Raw genomic sequence first — 17533 nt, 5'->3', positions numbered from 1 at the left:
TAAAAATACAGATGTGTCAGAGCACACTAGTACTGAAAAATTGCTTCCTTTCTCATTTTTACCATATAATTATGCAATAAATCAACTGGAATATAAATATTGTACTTACGTTTCAGTGTATCGTCTATAGAGCAGTATAAACAAGTCACTGTCTGTATGAAATTTTAATTTGTATTGACTTTGCTAGTGCTTTCTATGTAGTCTGTTGTAAAACTAGGCAAATATCTAGACGAGTTGATGTACCCCCAGAAGACCTTTGCGTACCCCCAGTGATGCACGTACCCCTGGTTGAGAACACTGCCCTAATCCTTGAAAGAACCAGTTTAGGTGGGTTTTAAAAAAACCTTCTCTGAAGTTCTCCATCAGGATACAGCCGACCAAAGATATGCTTAATCAGTGAAGCCTGGGGTAAATGAAGCATGTGGCTGATGATCAACGAGTCTGTAGGCATGGTGCTCTCACCTTGCTCTGAGAAGCTGTTGGCTTTCTCAAATAACCTTTATGGGTGTGAGGGCATACCCACATCAGACACAGGATGCTATTGTAGGGTCACTTTAACTTTACCAGCTTTGTAGTACTCCTTGCAGGGATGTCATAGATTTTTTTTTCAGGGCAGTTAATAAAACTGCTGACCATCCCATTGCATGGGGAGTCATTTGCTTTGGGATTTGTTCTTTTCTTTACATATAAAAAAGGAAGAAAATCTAAACTGATGATCAATGGGGATTTTTTTTGTTTTGTTTTGTTTTTTTAAACTGAAACATTTCTTCGGCTTCTCCTGGCGATATGTTTCTTTTGACTCTTTACTTGGCTTTAAGACTTAAATGTATCTTTCTTTAAAAGGCCTGTGGCTCCAGATACTTGAAAACAAACCAACCAAATTCTATAGGAAGCTGATGTTTATAGAACTTTCCCATACCCCAAAAGACAATGTGATTTATTGACTCCTTGGCATGCTTGTTCTAGGGATGTTGCACGGGGTTGGCTCCTGCTCAGAAAAAAAATCTTTATCTCTTTCCAAATGAGTTTGTACAAGGCTGAAACTGGTGCAAGCCAGCAGCAGTCCACTTCCTGTGCTTTCAGTTTCAGAGCTGTGATGCACCCCCTCCCTCAGAATGGACGCTTGTCTTGTTTCCAGGAAGCTCCATTTTGAATGTGATCAGGCTCGCTGAGATGTAGGTAGGGTGTCGCAGTTAACTGGGAGCACCTTCAAGCACCGAGCCTTGATGTTGTGGTATGGAGCTATGATGTGTTAATATTGTGTGCACTGCAGAGCTGTCTGCAACTCACTGAACTTGCCACTTCCCAGCATGATAATGGGCTCTGTGCAAAACCTGGGATAAATTATCTTGGGGAGGTATCTTTGCTCCAAATTCCTGATCAGGAACCTGGACAAGGTGTCAGCAGGACCTCAGAGGAATTAGTGAAAGCAAAGATTCCAGGACGGTAAATTACTACTACTTGATTGCCTGTGGCTATGTACACACCGATGGCGGCAAATTCGCCACCGTCAGATCGATCTTTCTGGATCGATTGAATGGTCGGTAAACACCCGCTCAATCGATCCAGAAGTCGATGTACTAAAACCACCTCCTCAAATGGTGCAGCGCAGTGAAGACGCCGGGCACGATGGAAGTTAAGAAATCGACGGGAGTCATGCAAGCTACTCTGTGTTCTTGCGTAACTTCCGTCGACTGCTGCCGAATTCTCAGGTACGTGTAGACCTGGCCCCAGACACAGCGCTGTGCACTTTGAGCGAAGGCGGATCAAAGGCAAACTGAAGCACAGCTGTGTTCCTCCATTATCTTGTTGGGTAGAAGATACACTTGATGTAATGAAAATTTGTTGTGGACACAAAGTAGCCCTAACAAAAAAAAAAAAAAAAACACTGGGTGTGCGTATGGACTGGTTTCTGGGTCAATGGATGGTTTCAACGCTGGCTTCCTCTCTGCCCTGGTCCATTTTGCAAGCAGTCTCGATTGTGATGTATTTGTGTAGTCAAAGATGAGAGATGGGATGATGAATGGATTCTCTGAATGCTCTTCTATGGGAACCCGGAGCCCAGAGGCAGGAGAGAACAACAGATTGTCTTGGTGCAGTGAGAATGCTACAGGTAACCTTAACAACAGGCTTAACTTTCAACTGTCAGAGAAAAAATTTCTAAAGAGTGATGGAGATCAGGACGGAAGTCTTATCTAAGAACTGAGCCTACTTTTCAGCAAAAGCAAAGTCTCCAGATAAATTAAGTGCAGGTACTAGCTAGAACACTAGTTGCAACAATGTATCTCATCTACTTCTGTTACTTCTAGAAACACAACCATTCACATGGACTCTGAGTTCCGGTGCATACACTGCATAAACCTTTAGGCAAGTGGGTTCCCAACTTTCCTGCGCAAGCTCTGGCATTCAGGGGGAGAATGGGAAACTGGAGATTTCCATCACCCCAAGGCACTCGTGCCCTTAAGCCTGCAAGAGCAGACTTTAAAAACATTACACCTTTAGATGCAGAAAATGTGTGAGGCTTTTTTCTAGGGGTTTGGTGCTCCTCTGAGCCTTGTAGGCTGGAAAAATAAAAATAAATGTGTAAAAAACTCTTTTAAATATAGTTTGTTTTTAAATTTTGTACTACATGTGATGGTGTATTATGGTTTTATCAGCATGCACAATATTCTTCATATAACACACTCACAGCTTGAACACATGATTAATCAGTGGTCATCTCAAACCTCTGCTAATGAATTTTTTTATACCACGCCATGTGTTCTTTATAGAATATGAATTTTACATAGACAAAGGTACATATTGTACAGGTGTACCTCTGAAAGGTTTCTCTGCCAGCATCTTCTTTCCGGTAGCAACTATACTGGTTCAGATTAGGGTTCAAAAGTACTGGTGAAATACCCAGAAACGAAACACGTGTGTTCAGTATGTGTGTACCTACAAGTATGTGTGTATAACCACAGTGAGGGGTGAGGGAGGTGCACATCCACACAGAGCACCTGGCTTTTACACTAAACAAATAGACTTTGTCTCTTTGAGATAGCGTCTTGAACCAAAATTCCTGGAATTTAGAGCAGGTTGGACCTGATCTGTACATTGTGGCTTGGGCCAGTCTCTAACATTTATTGCTAGGAGGTAAATAGCACCTTTTAGCAATATGGCGAGGAAACGGGAGGTAGGCAGAAGTCCCTTTCCTTTTTTGAGGAATGTCTTCTGTAAACCTCTTAGGAAAAAATCCTGATCATTAGGTCAAATCTCCCAAGGGGAACAGAATGGAACCCCGGTGCTCGGACATTTGAAACCAGCCGGAATAAAGCCTCGGAGATTATACCGGCAGAAGTACTGCATTGGCAGGGGTGGACTAGCTAAGTTAGCAGGACATTTTCAAACCTAATTTTTATGAATATGGCAAATCCAGCCTTTGGAGGAAACTAATATGCTCCATTCTGGGGGGAAATGATCTGGATTCATTTACACAGTGTTTTTTTGTGTGGTCTTCAGCTGACTCTGCCTTCAAATACATGCTCTGCAGGGCAGTGGCCTATCAGCAATGCGCATCAACATTGTCCATCTGTGTGCTGGCCTCCCCCTCCTTCGCTTTCCTACGCTCTTCCTTTCATTTACCTGCACAGGGAACACTATGATTAGATCCAGTGCAAATGACCCTGGTAACGGAGGCTTCCCTGCGGGTGTGATGCTGGGGCAGGCAAATGTTAGTGTACAGTTTAGAACTGTGATTCAAGATGGGGCCTCAAAAGCAGCACACTAGGAACAAAGCTACTGTTATGGACACACGGCAGAGAAGAAGGGCTCCCACCCATTCTGTGTTCTGTAATGACGTACAAAGTTGTAGGGCTCGAGCTAATTAGAGACATAGTGATGGGGAACTAGCTTGATTGATAGACTTTATTACAGGTGCTGAGTTAATAGCCTTCCCAATCTGAGAAATCAAATGCCAGGTTTATGGTGCAGGGGGAGTAGCCCTTAGACTGAATATTCTCTTAATTAGATTTGACGGAGGCCTTGGATGAGGTTTTGGATTTAATGGGGGAAGAATACTGAAGTTACCTGGAATGGTCAGGAAAACTAAAGGCTTGTTATCCTGACCTCACTTCTGGGCAAAACAATGGAAAACTGATACAGGGTCCAGCTGATCAAAAATTAAAGGATAGGAATGTAATTAATGCCAGTCAACGTGGTTTTATGGACAGACAAAACTTATTTCATTCTTTGAGATTACAAATTTTGGTTGATAAAGGTATTTGCTTAGACGTAATATACTTGGAGTTTTGTAAGGTATTTGGCCGGTATTGCACAACATTCTGGTTAAAAAAGCAGCATTATACAGTATCAATAGAGCCCACGTTCATTGGATTAAGAACTGACTAAGTGGCAGATCTCAAAAAGTAGTTGTCAATGGAGAATCATCACTGAATTGGGCTGTTTCTCGTAGACTTTAAGGCCAGAAGGGATCATTATGATCATCTAGTCTGATCTCCTGCACAATGCAGGCCACAGAACCTCACCCACCCACTCTTGTAATAGACCCTAACCTTTGGCTGGGTTACTGAAGTTCTCAAATCATGGTTTAAAGACTTCGTTACTGAGAATCTACCATGCACACTAGTTTAAACTTGCAACTCACCCATGCCCCACACTGCAGAGGAAGACAAAATCCCCCCCCAGGGACTTTGGTATTTTCTCAGGGATCAGTACTAGGCCCTACCTTGTTCAACATTGTCATCAATGATCTGGAAGTAAATATAAAATTGCTGCTAATAAAATTTGCTGATGACACAAAGACTGTTGGTATTGTAACTAATGAGGACAGGGCAGTCATACAGAAGAGCTCTGGGTTGCTTGGTAAGATGGGCCCATTCAAACAATTCAGCAGGTACACAGTTCTCTAGGAACAATGAATGCAGACCACAGCAATAGCATGCCGGGCTGTATCCTGGAAAGCCGTGAGTTTTAAAGAGATGTAGAGTACATAGTGAACAAACAACTCAACGTGACCTCCCAGTGTGATGCTGTAGCAAACTGGAGTGATGCGAGGATTCCTGGGCATATAAACCAGAAGTAGTGAGTAGGAGCAGGGAGCTGGTTTTACCTCTATATACGACTGGTGAGATCAGTTCTGGAATACTGCGTCCAGGGCTGGTGGCCATATTTTTAAAAGGATGTTGAAAAATTGGAGAGGGTGCAGACAAGAGGCACAACACTTATGCAAGGGCTGGGGAAAAGGCCTTCCAGCGAGAGACTCCAAGAGCTCAATCTATTTAGCTTCTCAAAAAGAAGATAGTGAGGTGACTTGATCGCAGTGCATAAGTACCTGTCTGGGGAGAAAATACCAGGTACTAAAGGGCCCTTTAATCTAGCGAAGAAAGGCAGAACTAGAGCCAACGGCTAGAAGATAAATCCAGACAAAGTCAAATTAGAAACTTTAACACTGAGGGTGATTAACATTGGAATAAACTACCCGGGGGAGTGGTGGATTCTCCATCTCTTGATGCTGAACAGTGGGTCTGTCGACACTGGTGTCTTGATGGTCAGGATAGGTTGTCTCTGCTTTGCTTTAGGTTGAAAAGAGAGAGGGAAAGGCAAACATGCCAGCTCCTAAGAACGGCCATTGGCCAGCTTAGTGTGTTTTGAGAACCTTAGTGTGTTTTGAGGTTACATGTCCCCTCCTTGGGGAGGCGCTCCCAGGAGGGAATGAAGTAGGCATGGAACTCCATGAGATCCATCAGAGCTTCCATCATGAAGGGGAGAGTGTTGGGGGATATATAGGAGAGAGAAGGGCGCTAGAGGCCCTATGGTGGAGAATCTGAATATACTGCCCTGTTCTTTAGTCATGCAGGCATTTCTTACATTTCCCCCAGTCCTGTCCTTCCTAGCACTGTGATATTTTATATATATATTTATTTTTTTTCTCCATGTGGGATAGAAAAATCCCCTACAAGGGCTTGGCTTAGCTACAGGTATCTATCGCAGGACAGAACAACAGTACATAATGATTCTGCTTTGCACTTCTAGGGTAGCTACCGTTTACTTGAGCATCTGTAGTTGCTTTATACACCACACAATTGAGTCTTGGCATGCATGTGAAGTAGGCACTAGCCCCATTGTACAGATGGGGAAACCGAGGCATAGAAAGCTTGACTTTCCCAAGGTCACACATGAAGGAAGCACAGCTGGGAATAGAACTCAGACCTTATGTCTCTTCGTGACTTAACCACAAGACCATCCTCTGCAGCTGCTGTGGGGAAAATCCTGGGCTTGGAAAGATGACAGTGACTGATCGAAAAAATAATCGGCTGTCACCAAACCACATGCTGATCGTTTGTTTTTGTGATTGAATGTAAAATCAGGGCGGGTTTCTGGAGTGAACAGCCAACTGCACAAGCGAAGCAGCTCGGTTTTCTTTCTGACTCTTTCTGGGTGATTCTGTCCCTGTCTGTTGTGGGGAGGGGGTGAAAAATCACTTCCGGCTCAAAAGCCGAGGATCAGCTGGGAGTCCATCTGGTGGACCAGATTCAATGTAGCAGGTGACTGTAGATTTTTTTTACACCTACCTTTTCTCCAGCCTGAGCTCAAAGGAAGGAGACTCGGTCTTTTTTTGGAATTTAACATTACTCCTCCTGCGAGCGCAGGTCACCTCGGGCGATGATACCAAATGCAGTCAGGCAGGGGTGAGCTTTCAGTGCGACTCTCCTTGCTACAAATACCTCGCAGCGTAGTACCAGCTTTTGGAAGGTGGCAAAATGAGACTTTCCATAAAACACCTTCCTGTGCTCTGTCACCTGACTTGCCACGGCTGCATATTCTTATGCAGCGGCTGGTTTAGGGTGGGCAGTCTGGCACTCTGATGATGTGCTGTGAAGGGCCTGACTGTGGGACCCAGGAGTTCTGGGTTCTGTCACTGATGTTCTTCTGTGGCCTCGTGCATGTCATAGACAAACGGTCTGATGTGGCCGCTGGTTTTGTTTTTTCTGTGCCTGGATTTATTTATTTTTGTGCGCAACTTTTAGGTGCAGTGCGTGCATTCACCGCTCTTGTTGGGAGACGCAGATGCTCAGCTCTTCCAAACATCAGGCCCGAGGTGCTTCCGCTTGGTCATCGTACAATCCGTGATATCCTCTTGGTGTCTCTGCCAAATGGGGATAGTCACATACCCTCACGGCACCCCGGGAGATAGGCTAAATCCGTTGCTCTGTATGAGGTGCCCATGTACAATAGTGATGGAGACTGTAGAAAACAGGATCCGACCTGGTAGTTGGAGGGGAAACCTCCAAAGAAAGTCCAGGGAGTTGCAGGAAGTAAAACGGTATTGTGTACCAGTCCCTGGGCGTGGTGCTGGAGGAGACGGTGGTTGCGCCCCCGAGAGGTTTCGGTGACCAGAGGACGTAGGACTGGATCTCTTGGAAAGAGGCAGAAGAGTGAAATTTGCAAACAATTCTGTTTGCAGGAAGTGTGGAGCAGATTGGCACAGCCGGGATGATTGCTCCCATCGAAGGCACATGTATGCTATGGAGGAACATATATGGCCCCCATCGCCCTAGTATTTGAGCACCTCTAACGTACGTCTTCCCAGTCCCTCTGTTACCCCCATTTTACAAAGGGGGACCTTAGGCAAAGAGAGGTTAAATGACCTTCACAAGGTCCAGGAAGGTCTGTGGGAGAGCAGGGAACTGAATCTCTTGTCTTCCAGGTCTTAAGCTAACGCACTAACCACTAGACCATCCTTCCTTTCAGCACAAGTGCCTGTGTTCTGCTGGGCTTTGCTGTGGAATCAGGTGGACCTTGTCAACAGGCAGGTAGCTGGTAGGAAGGAAACGCCTCTGTGCTAAGGTTGATTTTTGCCTTCCCTTCCCCACCCCGAATGCTCAAAGAGTCTCCATGATTGGCCAGACCCAGGAATCATTTCTGAATGTAAAATGCAGCGTGGAGGCATTTGAACTCCCTTCCCCTCCCCCGCCCCATCTGCCTTTGTTCCATTGTTCCAAGGAAAGACTTAATTGTGCGGTGCTCCGATGCAAACAATGGAGCTGTCCTTTGCCCAGGACAAGGAGCTGGAGCAGCACAAAGAGCACCACCGGGTACCTCACTCCCACTGAAAGCTAAGTGGGAGTTCACCACCTAGTTACCACCTGTGCTTTTCAAAATCTCCGGGAATCTGAATGCAAAACAGGTCATAGAGGAACTTGCACTCATTTATTTCACTGGGGGCTGAGATGTGGTTCCCTTTTTAGCAAGGACGGTGGTGCAGTTGCTCAGGATCAAAATACGATGTGGTGCAAATGTTCTCGGTGATCTCTTCTGGGGCAAGGCAGAGACGGGCGTGGTGCCGATGTGGGGTAGAAGGTATTACGGAGCCTTTTCAGCTACAAGATTATGGTTTCAATGCTCACTTTGCAGCTCCAAGCACAGGTCTACCCTGACAAGCGAGTGGCTGATAAATGGGATCGGAACCCTGCATGTTTATTGTGTCCCAGATCAGATATGCTCAGTTTGCCCTGCCAGTCTTGTAGGCTCAACTGGGGGTCTGAAATCAAGCTGGGTTCTTTCCTTCTTGCAGATCATCACCAGTGAAAAAGATCCTGTAAACCAATGTATGCCCTGCAGTTGTATGTATTTCTGCAGTTACCGTTGGAGACTAATTGGTTTGTGCAGTTAACACTGAGGACAGAATTAAGAGGAAGTGGGTTTAGTGGCCACTTTAAGCATAGTTTGGCTTGCAGAGCCGTACGTATCATCACCATAATAAACAGGATGGTGGTGTGTGGATTCTCGACCGAGTTCTCAGTTCTCCATCCCAGACTGAATTTGCTGTCAGTTAGCAAGGAAAAGTTGTTTCTTCCCCCACCCCTCGATGGAGAAAGTGTGATCTGAAACCACTAAAAGACAATAAATATGAAATCCTTGGTGCTCTCTGCTGTCACTTTTCAGAGCAGAATCACACTTTAGCTGATATGACCCTGCACTACCGTGTAAGGGAGTTGCTGCATGGCCAGAAAGTGCGGTCCTTCATAGAAATGGAAGATTGGATCAGACTAGGAGTACGTTTGTGCAGCATCCTGTCGCCAGTTGTGTCCAGTGCCAGATGCTTGAGCGGAAAGTAAATAAAGGCAGTAATGGGATAATCTGTTCCCAGGGAAAGTTACCTTCTAATGCCCAATCTTAGAGGTTGATTTAAGTGCTGAAACATGAAGGACATTATTGTCCCTTCCAAAACTCTCGTATAAAATTTTCTCATGATCCCTATAAATGTCCAATCCTTTTATGAATCCTGCTAAACTCTTGGTCTCTGTGATATCCTGTGGCAGTGAGTTCCACAAGCTAATTGTTCATTGGGAGATTAAAAAGAAATTGTCCTTCAGGTGATGGTATGAACTTCTGAGTAGCACTCTAAAGAGCCCATGGCATAAAAGTGTTTTGGATAACCCTGTGTTGTGGCCATTGTTGACCCTCGACTAATCAGGTTCTAGTTTCCAAGGCTCTGTCTTAGCTATTGCTTTGTGCATAATGGCTGCTGCATTTGCCTATGCAGCCACTGAAATTTGACTAGTGGCACCTAATTCCTGTCTTAATGAAGTATTATAAGTATGTGAAACCAGGTCTTATTCCCACTAATCCCGTTTGTAATCCTAATGTACGTTTGGCATATTTATTCGTGTATTTAAAAAAAAATAGTTGGCTTTTGTACAGTACCGTGCATCTAAGGGTCTCAGAGTACTTGCTAAATATTATTCAAGCCCTGTAATGTACAGTAAAAGATAGAATTCCTGGTCTACAGAAGGGGAAACTGAGGCACAAAGGGGGGATTTTGTTTTTGTTTTTAAACACGAGTGTTTTAAAGTTAAGCCCCAGTATTCTGACTCTCCCAGAAATGCTGAACACTTGTGGCTCCACCAGATCTCAGTGGGCCTCCTGGGTTCTCAGCACCACCGAAAATCAGATGATTTATTTAGGTGCATAAAATAGATTAGGGCTCCTAATGAGGCACTAGTTAGGCACGCGAGTCTGAACGCTTTGCCCCAGGCTATCGCAGCCAATCTGCGTGTGACCCAGGAATAGAAGCCACTTTAGTGCAGGGGCCTTGTGCTGAAATCCCTTTTAATGCCCAGCATGAAACTGCCTTCGGTAAAAGCGCTTCCCTGATCCAAAGCTGTCTGTCTCTCCTTTGGCTTTGTCTTGCTCTAAAACCCATTGTAAATGTTCACTGCCCCCTTCACGTGCTAGGATTTTGGAGAGCGAAAGCTGGGGAGGGTGTCCGGCTGTGGTTTGTTACTAACGTTTGTACGTCAGATCCATGCTTCTGGCCGCCATTGCTGCGTGTGGTCTGACGGCAGACAGCAGCTGACTGCAGCTTTCCTGTCTGATCCTTCCTTGGCTAGCCAGCCCCGGCTGCTGGGGCTGTGTTAGGATCTTAATTTACCACATCTATGTGCAGGCAAATCTGCTCCATTAATAGCTATAAAGAGCCTGAAGTTTCCATCCTAACTTGATCTGGCTTTGCAATGATCCGAGGGATTAAACACTGTCACCCGGGGGAAGGGTGGGAGGGAATAGCCTGACCTATGACAGCCCCTGCACTCCTGGCAGAGGGAACTTGTCTTATGAGCTCATTCTTTATTCACAGCCATCATGGACATGTGGTGTTGGCTTCACATGCCCACCCATCTCCTCCAGCAGCCGCCATCCTCCTGTACCGAGGGGAGGATGTATGTGGGTCTGGGTGGCTGTGTGTGCTCGTGTGGGAAGATCCAGTGAACCACCTGCCCAGCTTTTAGGGTGACCAGGTAGCAAGTGTGGAAAAATCGGGATGGGGCAGGGGTTAAGAGGTGCCTCTATAAGACAAAGCCCCTACCGGCTCTCCACTTCATCCTTGGGATGGGTGGGAACTACTTTATGTCAGGGCCCCTCACTCTGTTGGTACCTGTGAAGCGTGTGTGTGTGTGTGTGTGTGTGTGTGTGTGTGTGTGTGTGTGTCTTTTCCCTCAACCCATGAGAGCACATGACACAGGAGCTGTCAGGCTGGTGACGCCTCTTGTGCGCTCTCTCTTTTTCAGGCTTGATCTTGTTAAAAACGTTTTTAAATAAGCGCTATTTCCCTCACCCCGCTTCCCATCCTAGGGTTCCCTGAGGCTATAGATGCCTCTGTTTTTGCATGTCCTGGTCCGTCTCTCAGCTGCCAGCCATCCAAGGACAGGATTCCATGGGGTTTCCTTGGATGCTGCTCCTTTGATGTCTGCAGCACTCCTGGCCTGGGTGGGCAAGAGCTTGAGGAATGAATCTGAGTTCTCAAGAACGGAGAACGCTTAGCAGCACCTAAACGGCGCTCACAGGAAGGGGACGTGAGATATAGACCCAGGGGAACAACGGGCTGGCCCTGAGGACTCTGTGTTTGATAGCAGCTTGTGTGTAAGAAGTATGGTGCATTCAAAATGCATGGCCAGTTCCCAGGCACAGAGGATGCAGGAGCCCAAGGAAACCCAGTGGCCTTTTCCTTATCATTTCCTGTGACTAATATCATGTCTGTTTGCACATACAAGGTCTGTTTCAAACCTTTGAACCCTGGCAACATACTCAACATTCCTATCTGAGTTAAATGATCTCTCCAGAGTCCTGAAAACATCGTTATCAGTCGGACACAGGCCAGGTAAAAAAGCCTCTTTATATCAACGACCGTTCCCTTGATGTTCTTATCAGGGATTTTGTCCCTGGTTGGAATCTGCAGAATGAAGTATTGGATCAACGTCCTTGACAAGTGCGCCTGTGAAATGGGTCTCATGGAGTGCTAGAGATTGTAGAAAATCCACCCTCTGCCCTGGAGATGCTTTTGGCAGGAAATCCTCACCTGGCCAATGGTAATCCATGGAGTGTATCTGGATATCTGCTCAGCAAGTGACACCTTTCCCGGAGGTTCTGCATCACATCTGAGAATGGTGTCTCAGTGGCAAGGCATTACTTTGGTGCTGCCCCGGACCTTCCTGGCTTTTGGGATTTCTGCCTCTGGGCATGACCCTGAAGCCCTGAAGCGGATACGTAGCCTCATGAAGATCATCCGTGCGTCAGACGTCCCCCATCACTTGAGCAGATGAAACAGACAGTGGGAAGAAAATGACCCTTGTTACAGGCCAACCCCCAGCCTCCAGAACTGCCAGTACTGGGCCACAGAGCATAAGCGGGTCTTTTATCGCTCTCAGCTGCAGCACGTTAGCTCAGGTTGTAGACACTTGTAGCTCTGGAGGTCTTTGGTTCAATCCACGGTCAGAAGGAAGATGGTGCTGGTCACCAGTGCATGTGTCACTTCCTCCTCTTGCTGTTACACTAACACCCCATAGACCTTCTCTTCCCCCCCTCCCCCAAACGCAGGCGGATGAGCATAATGCAATCACTCTAACCTAGATAATCTGGCCACAGCCTGAATAGGGCTGTGTGGACCAGGTGCTGAATGACTAAACAGATCTGTCACGCACCGCTCCAGTGTGAGCTGCTGGTCCTTCTCTGGCTGGCGCTTGCGACCTTGAGGAAAGGTTACAAGCCGTTGCACGGGCTGTGTCAGCAGGCTGCTCATTTCATCAGCCTGGCTGTGCAACGGGATGGGCTGGCCGGTGGGTGCATTACGTGCCATTGCACCAAGTCGCTTTCTTAATACTGTGTTGAAAAAAATAATGCAGGACGTGATTTCTCGGTCGTGCTCGCCTGACCCGCAAAGCCACCTTCCTGTTGCCTCTGGAAGGAGTGACATCCGGGGGTGGGGTCACTGGCTTGACTGAAGTTGCCATCATCACCATCCAACTTGCTGCCCGTTGTGCAATGAGCTGGGAGAAGTTCCTAGGGGCTCTCCCAATTGCCACCATCTTATTAGCCCCGCAATGCACGTATCGATGGTCTCCTCTGTGAGGATCCGGATGTGACGGTCCACGAAGGCTGTTCCCCTCTGCTGTGAGCTAAAGCACGTTGTCCGGGCCCGTCTTGTGCGCGTTCCATGCGGCGAGAGGGGGCTTTGCTTTCCACAGCTGTCAGTCTGGCGGTGGCCCCCTGCGTTAGTCCTGTGCTACGCGCTTGCAGGCAGCGAAAGGGCCAGCGGGTGACGGGGTAGCAAGTGGCGATCTTCCTTTGCAACCAGAGAGCTGGAGAAGAACCAGCCGCTGTGCAGCGAGGAGGGCAGGTAACCTTCCCAACCTGAGTCCGTGACGCTGGCCCGGGCTGCCATGGCAGTGCTCTCTGGGCTAGAACGCCCGATGCCTCCAACCTCAGTTTACCCACCGCACCCTGCAGCCTGGGGGCGGGGGGAGGGGGGTTTGACCTTTCCCTGCTCACCTGTTTTGAGGCTCTGTGGGCTCGGATGCTGCTACCCCAGCTGGCCTGGAAAGTTGAACTGGCCAAGAGGGTAACAGAGAAGGGCCCGGGCAGCTAGGAAATCCCCTCTCTGCTTTTCCCTGTCGGCAGTGGGCTCAGGTCGGACTGTGAGCAGGGAGTCCGTGGTGGCACCCTCGTGCTTAGGTGGGACGAGGTTTGTAGCCCCATGTGGGTGCATGGGCCAACCTAAGGCTGCCAATCTGGTTCCTCGAAGGCAGCCTGGCTGTGGGTGAGGCGTGCCATGCCCTGCCTGCAGAGATTCACAGAGCCCCATCAACCTTCCAGCGGGGGGGGCTCTCTCCCTGCTTAAGTAGTGGGGGTCAGGGTGGTGTGGGGGAGCGTCTCAAGCCTGATATCCTTAAGTACCGCCGTAGGGTCACGCTGGGTACCTTCCCTCGCCCCCACGCTTATGCTTATGGAATTATTCGGCTGATAGGAGAGGTTTTGGGATGCAGAATTCATGTTTGTTAGGTTGCATTTTTCTAACTCCAGAGTACTCTGCGTGTGCACGTAACACTCTGCGTGCGCATGTAACACTCCGCGTGTGCACGTACGTACGGTGTGATAGTCATGACCAACCTGTGCGTCTGCACCTCGCAGCTGCCTGGCTGGGAATACCACCTGCCCATTCTGCACGCAGCATTTTTTTTGCTTCACAAAGGGACTCCCTAAGTGGACTGTGTAGCAGGTTGGATTCAATGTCCTTCTCCCCTGAGGTCCCTCCCAGCGTCCCTGCGGCCCCAGTCCTGGAATTGCTCGAGGCAGGCTGAATCAGTCCTGGCCTCCTCTGCAGCAGAGTACAGGCTATATCGGAGCGGGTCTCCCTGGACTAAGTGGGTCTTCCTAGGCCAAGCAGTGCGCTGTGTGGTGGGTGTGTTAAAAGGAAACTCCTGATAGGGGAAGTGGCCTGATAAGATTTACTTGGCCTGGGGCCAGCTGCATTGTGCAAAGAGCTCCCCGCTGAGAGGCGGCTAGCTGGTCTGAGGTGATTGGGTGTGGAGTGAGAGTCAGATGGGTGTATGGTCTCCTGGCCGCCTCCAGCACAAGCTGAAATGGAATACCATTTGATCAGGGCCCTTTTACCCCTTAGCGACCAGGTACCCCAAGACTATTGTGTGTGTGTGTGGGGGGGGAAGGTGGTGTTCCCTCTCCTCTGTACTTTGTGACTCTCCCCTTCCTTACAGACCCTCAGTTGCCTTCCCTTTTGCTGGCTGGGCAATCCAGCGCTCTTGGGAGGGGAAAAAATGATCCCCTGACTGGACCTGATTCTGCGCCACTTGGTACCCTGTGCCGTCATTTATGCCTGTGCAGAGCGGGTGTAAAAGGCTGTGCACTCAGGCTTCTCCACTCACAGACACCGGGCTTAGTGTGTCACGCCCATTCCGCACAAGGTGCGAGGCAGTGGGGTCCCTCCTTCGGTGGCCTCAGAAACAAAATCCGGCACCCTCCATCCTGTTGCTGTTGCCTGATTCGCCCTCTTTTTTTTTTTTTTTTTTTAAAGGCCGCACTGGGCAGAGACTGGGCCAAGCCAAGCTCTGATCACTGATGTAGCGTTCCCAGCAGATCCAAGCAAGGTGTCAGCTCGCCCTGACTCCGCTCTGCACCCTTTTGTCCACCCATGAAACATCTCAGAAATGCTGAGCGCATGGGACGGGAGAGGCCTGCCTCTGCCTGTCTGATGAGCCAAGAAGCTGCAACAGTTTGCGCCTGTCCCTTACAATTTTGTGTCAGTCTTGTGACCTCCGGGTTAAAGCCTCTTCTTCTGTTCCCTGCCTGCAGGTCTTGCAGAAACTCGGTAAAGCCGACGAAACGAAAGATGAACAGTTTGAGCAGTGCGTGCAGAACTTCAACAAACAGCTGGTAAGCTAATTGGAGATATGTAATTACACACTAGGCCCTGGCGTTGCAGGGGGGCTGTTGGAAACGAATATGCGATTAAGGCGCTTGCAAACGAAGCCATAGTCCTACAGAAGTTACCCACCACCCACCTGTGGTCCCTCTTACTGCACATACACAGCAGATCACACTAATCTCTTATTTCATTTCCTCGCCACGTGGCAGCCCACACTGTATGTTAAATGGCCCGTTTAGGCCCACAGTTTAGGCTTAATAAAATCTAATCTGAATAGAAATATTTCTGTATTTTTTCCCTCCTTTATAAGCTCAGTTTTACAACCCTGGTTTGCGGCGTGCTGGAAACCCAGCCGGCAGCCACATGGTGCTAGCACCCCAGAACCAGGAAATGAAACTGACTGGAAATGAAACATAAAATGGGCCAAGGTAAACAGTGAAGGGAAATACACTGCCAAGGCTGAGAGAACCCGCAGCATTACTTCCTTTTTGTATCTGTTTGCTAAGTCCAAGCAATCCTTTCTCTGTGTGCGTGTGTGTGTGTTGTTAAATGTTTCACTGCTGTATTTTAACAAAACACAGTACAAAAATAAAAGTATGTTTGCAGTATGGCAAGAAAACCCATTGAATTTTAGGCTTTTTTATATAGAGGCATCACCTCGCCACTGTGAATATTCTCTATCTAGAATGCATTGTGACTTAGACTGGAAAACTGTAGCGAAGTGGAGGGATTTTGGAGAAACGAAGCTAAAGAATTAGTGGGCTGGAGGGAGTGATTTATGAAGAAAGGTAGAAATAGCGAAGCATGATACTGTAGCTTCCCCATACAGGAATGAAGGGAAAGGATGATAACTGCGGTGTAGAAAAGGTTGAAGAAGCCTACAACAGCTCAGCCGAAGAAGGCAAACCTGAATGCTAGAAGACTTCTAGATAGCCATTGTTTAAGGTGTAGAGACATAGAAGATGAAGGTTGGAAGGGATTTCAGGAGGTCATTTAGTCCAACCCCCTGCTCAAAGCAGGACCAACCCCAACTAAATCATCCCAGCCAGGGCTTTGTCAAGCCAGGCCTTAAAAACCTCTCAGGATGGAGATTCCACCACCTCCCTAGGTAACCCATTCCAGTGCTTCACCACCCTCCTAGGGAAATAGTTTTTCCTAATATCCAACGTAGACCTCCCCCACTGCAACTTGAGACCGTTGCTCCTAGTTCTGTCATCTGCCACCACTGAGAACAGCCTAGCTCCATCCTCCTTGCCCCCTTTCAGGTAGTTGAAGGCTGCTCTCAAATCCTTCCTCACTCTTCTTTTCTGCAGACTAAACAAGCCCAGTTCCCTCAGTCTCTCCTCATAAGTCATGTGCTCCAGCCCCCTAATCATTTTTGTCGCTCTCTGCAGGACTCTTTCCAATTTGCCCACATCCTTCCTGTACTGGGGAGCCCAAAACTGGACACAATACTCCAAACGTGGCCTCACCAGTGCCGAGTAGAGGGGAATAATCATTTCCCTCGATCTGCTGGCAATGCTCCTATTAATGCAGTTGAATATACTGTGAGCCTTCTTGGCAACCAGGGCACACTGCTGACTCATATCCAGCTTTTTGTCTGCTGTAACACCCAGGTTCTTTTCTGCAGAACTGCTGCTTAACCAGTCGGTCCCCAGTCTGTAGCTGTGCATGGGATTCTTCCATCCTAAGTGCAGGACTCTGCACTTGTCCTTGTTGAACCTCATCAGATTTCTTTTGACCCCATCATCCAATTTGTCTAGGTCACTCTGTATCCTATCCCTACCCTCCAGGGTATCTACCACTCACCCTAGCTTAGTGTCATCTGCAAACGTGCTGAGGGTGCAATCTACCCCATCCTCCAGATCATTCATGATGATGTTGAACAAAAGCGGCCCCAGCACCAACTCCTGGGTCACACCACTTGTTATTGGCTGCCAACTAGACATCGAGCTGTTGTTCACTATCTGTTTGAGCCCGATGATACAGCCAGCTTTCTATCCACGATATAGACCATTCATCCAACACATCCTTCTGTAACTTGCTGGCAAGAAACTGTGGGAGACCGTATCAAAAGCTTTGCTAAAGTCAAGGCGTATCATGTCCACTGATTTCCCCACATGCCCAGAGCCAGTCACTCGTCATAGAAGGCCATCGGGCTGGTCAGGCGTGACTTGCCCTTGGTGAATCCATGCTGACTGTTCCTGATCATCTTCCTGTCTTCCAAGTACCTCAAAATGGATGTCTTGAGGACGTGCTCCGTGATTTTTTGGGGGACTGAGGTGAGGCTGGTTGGTATTCGGAGCCAGACTGGGA

The 17533-nt window shown here is 47.9% G+C and overlaps 1 protein-coding gene across 5 annotated transcripts in view; it reads left to right on the top strand.

The window, feature by feature from the left end:
* The window catches only part of BIN1 (bridging integrator 1), a 138827-nt gene that overhangs the window by 46555 nt on the left and 74739 nt on the right, over positions 1 to 17533 (top strand). For all 5 annotated transcript variants that reach the window (XM_067529450.1, XM_067529451.1, XM_067529453.1 and 2 more), the window contains exon 2: positions 15145 to 15225. In XM_067529450.1, the coding sequence (XP_067385551.1) occupies positions 15145 to 15225 (81 nt within the window). The remainder of the gene's footprint in view (positions 1 to 15144; positions 15226 to 17533) is intronic.

Source organism: Emydura macquarii, unplaced genomic scaffold (assembly GCF_026122565.2).
Source record: "Emydura macquarii macquarii isolate MOO-44397 ecotype Brisbane River unplaced genomic scaffold, CSIRO-AGI_Emac_v2 contig_2988, whole genome shotgun sequence".
NCBI lineage: Eukaryota > Metazoa > Chordata > Testudines > Chelidae > Emydura > Emydura macquarii.
This window is presented reverse-complemented; position numbering and strand designations above follow the sequence as displayed.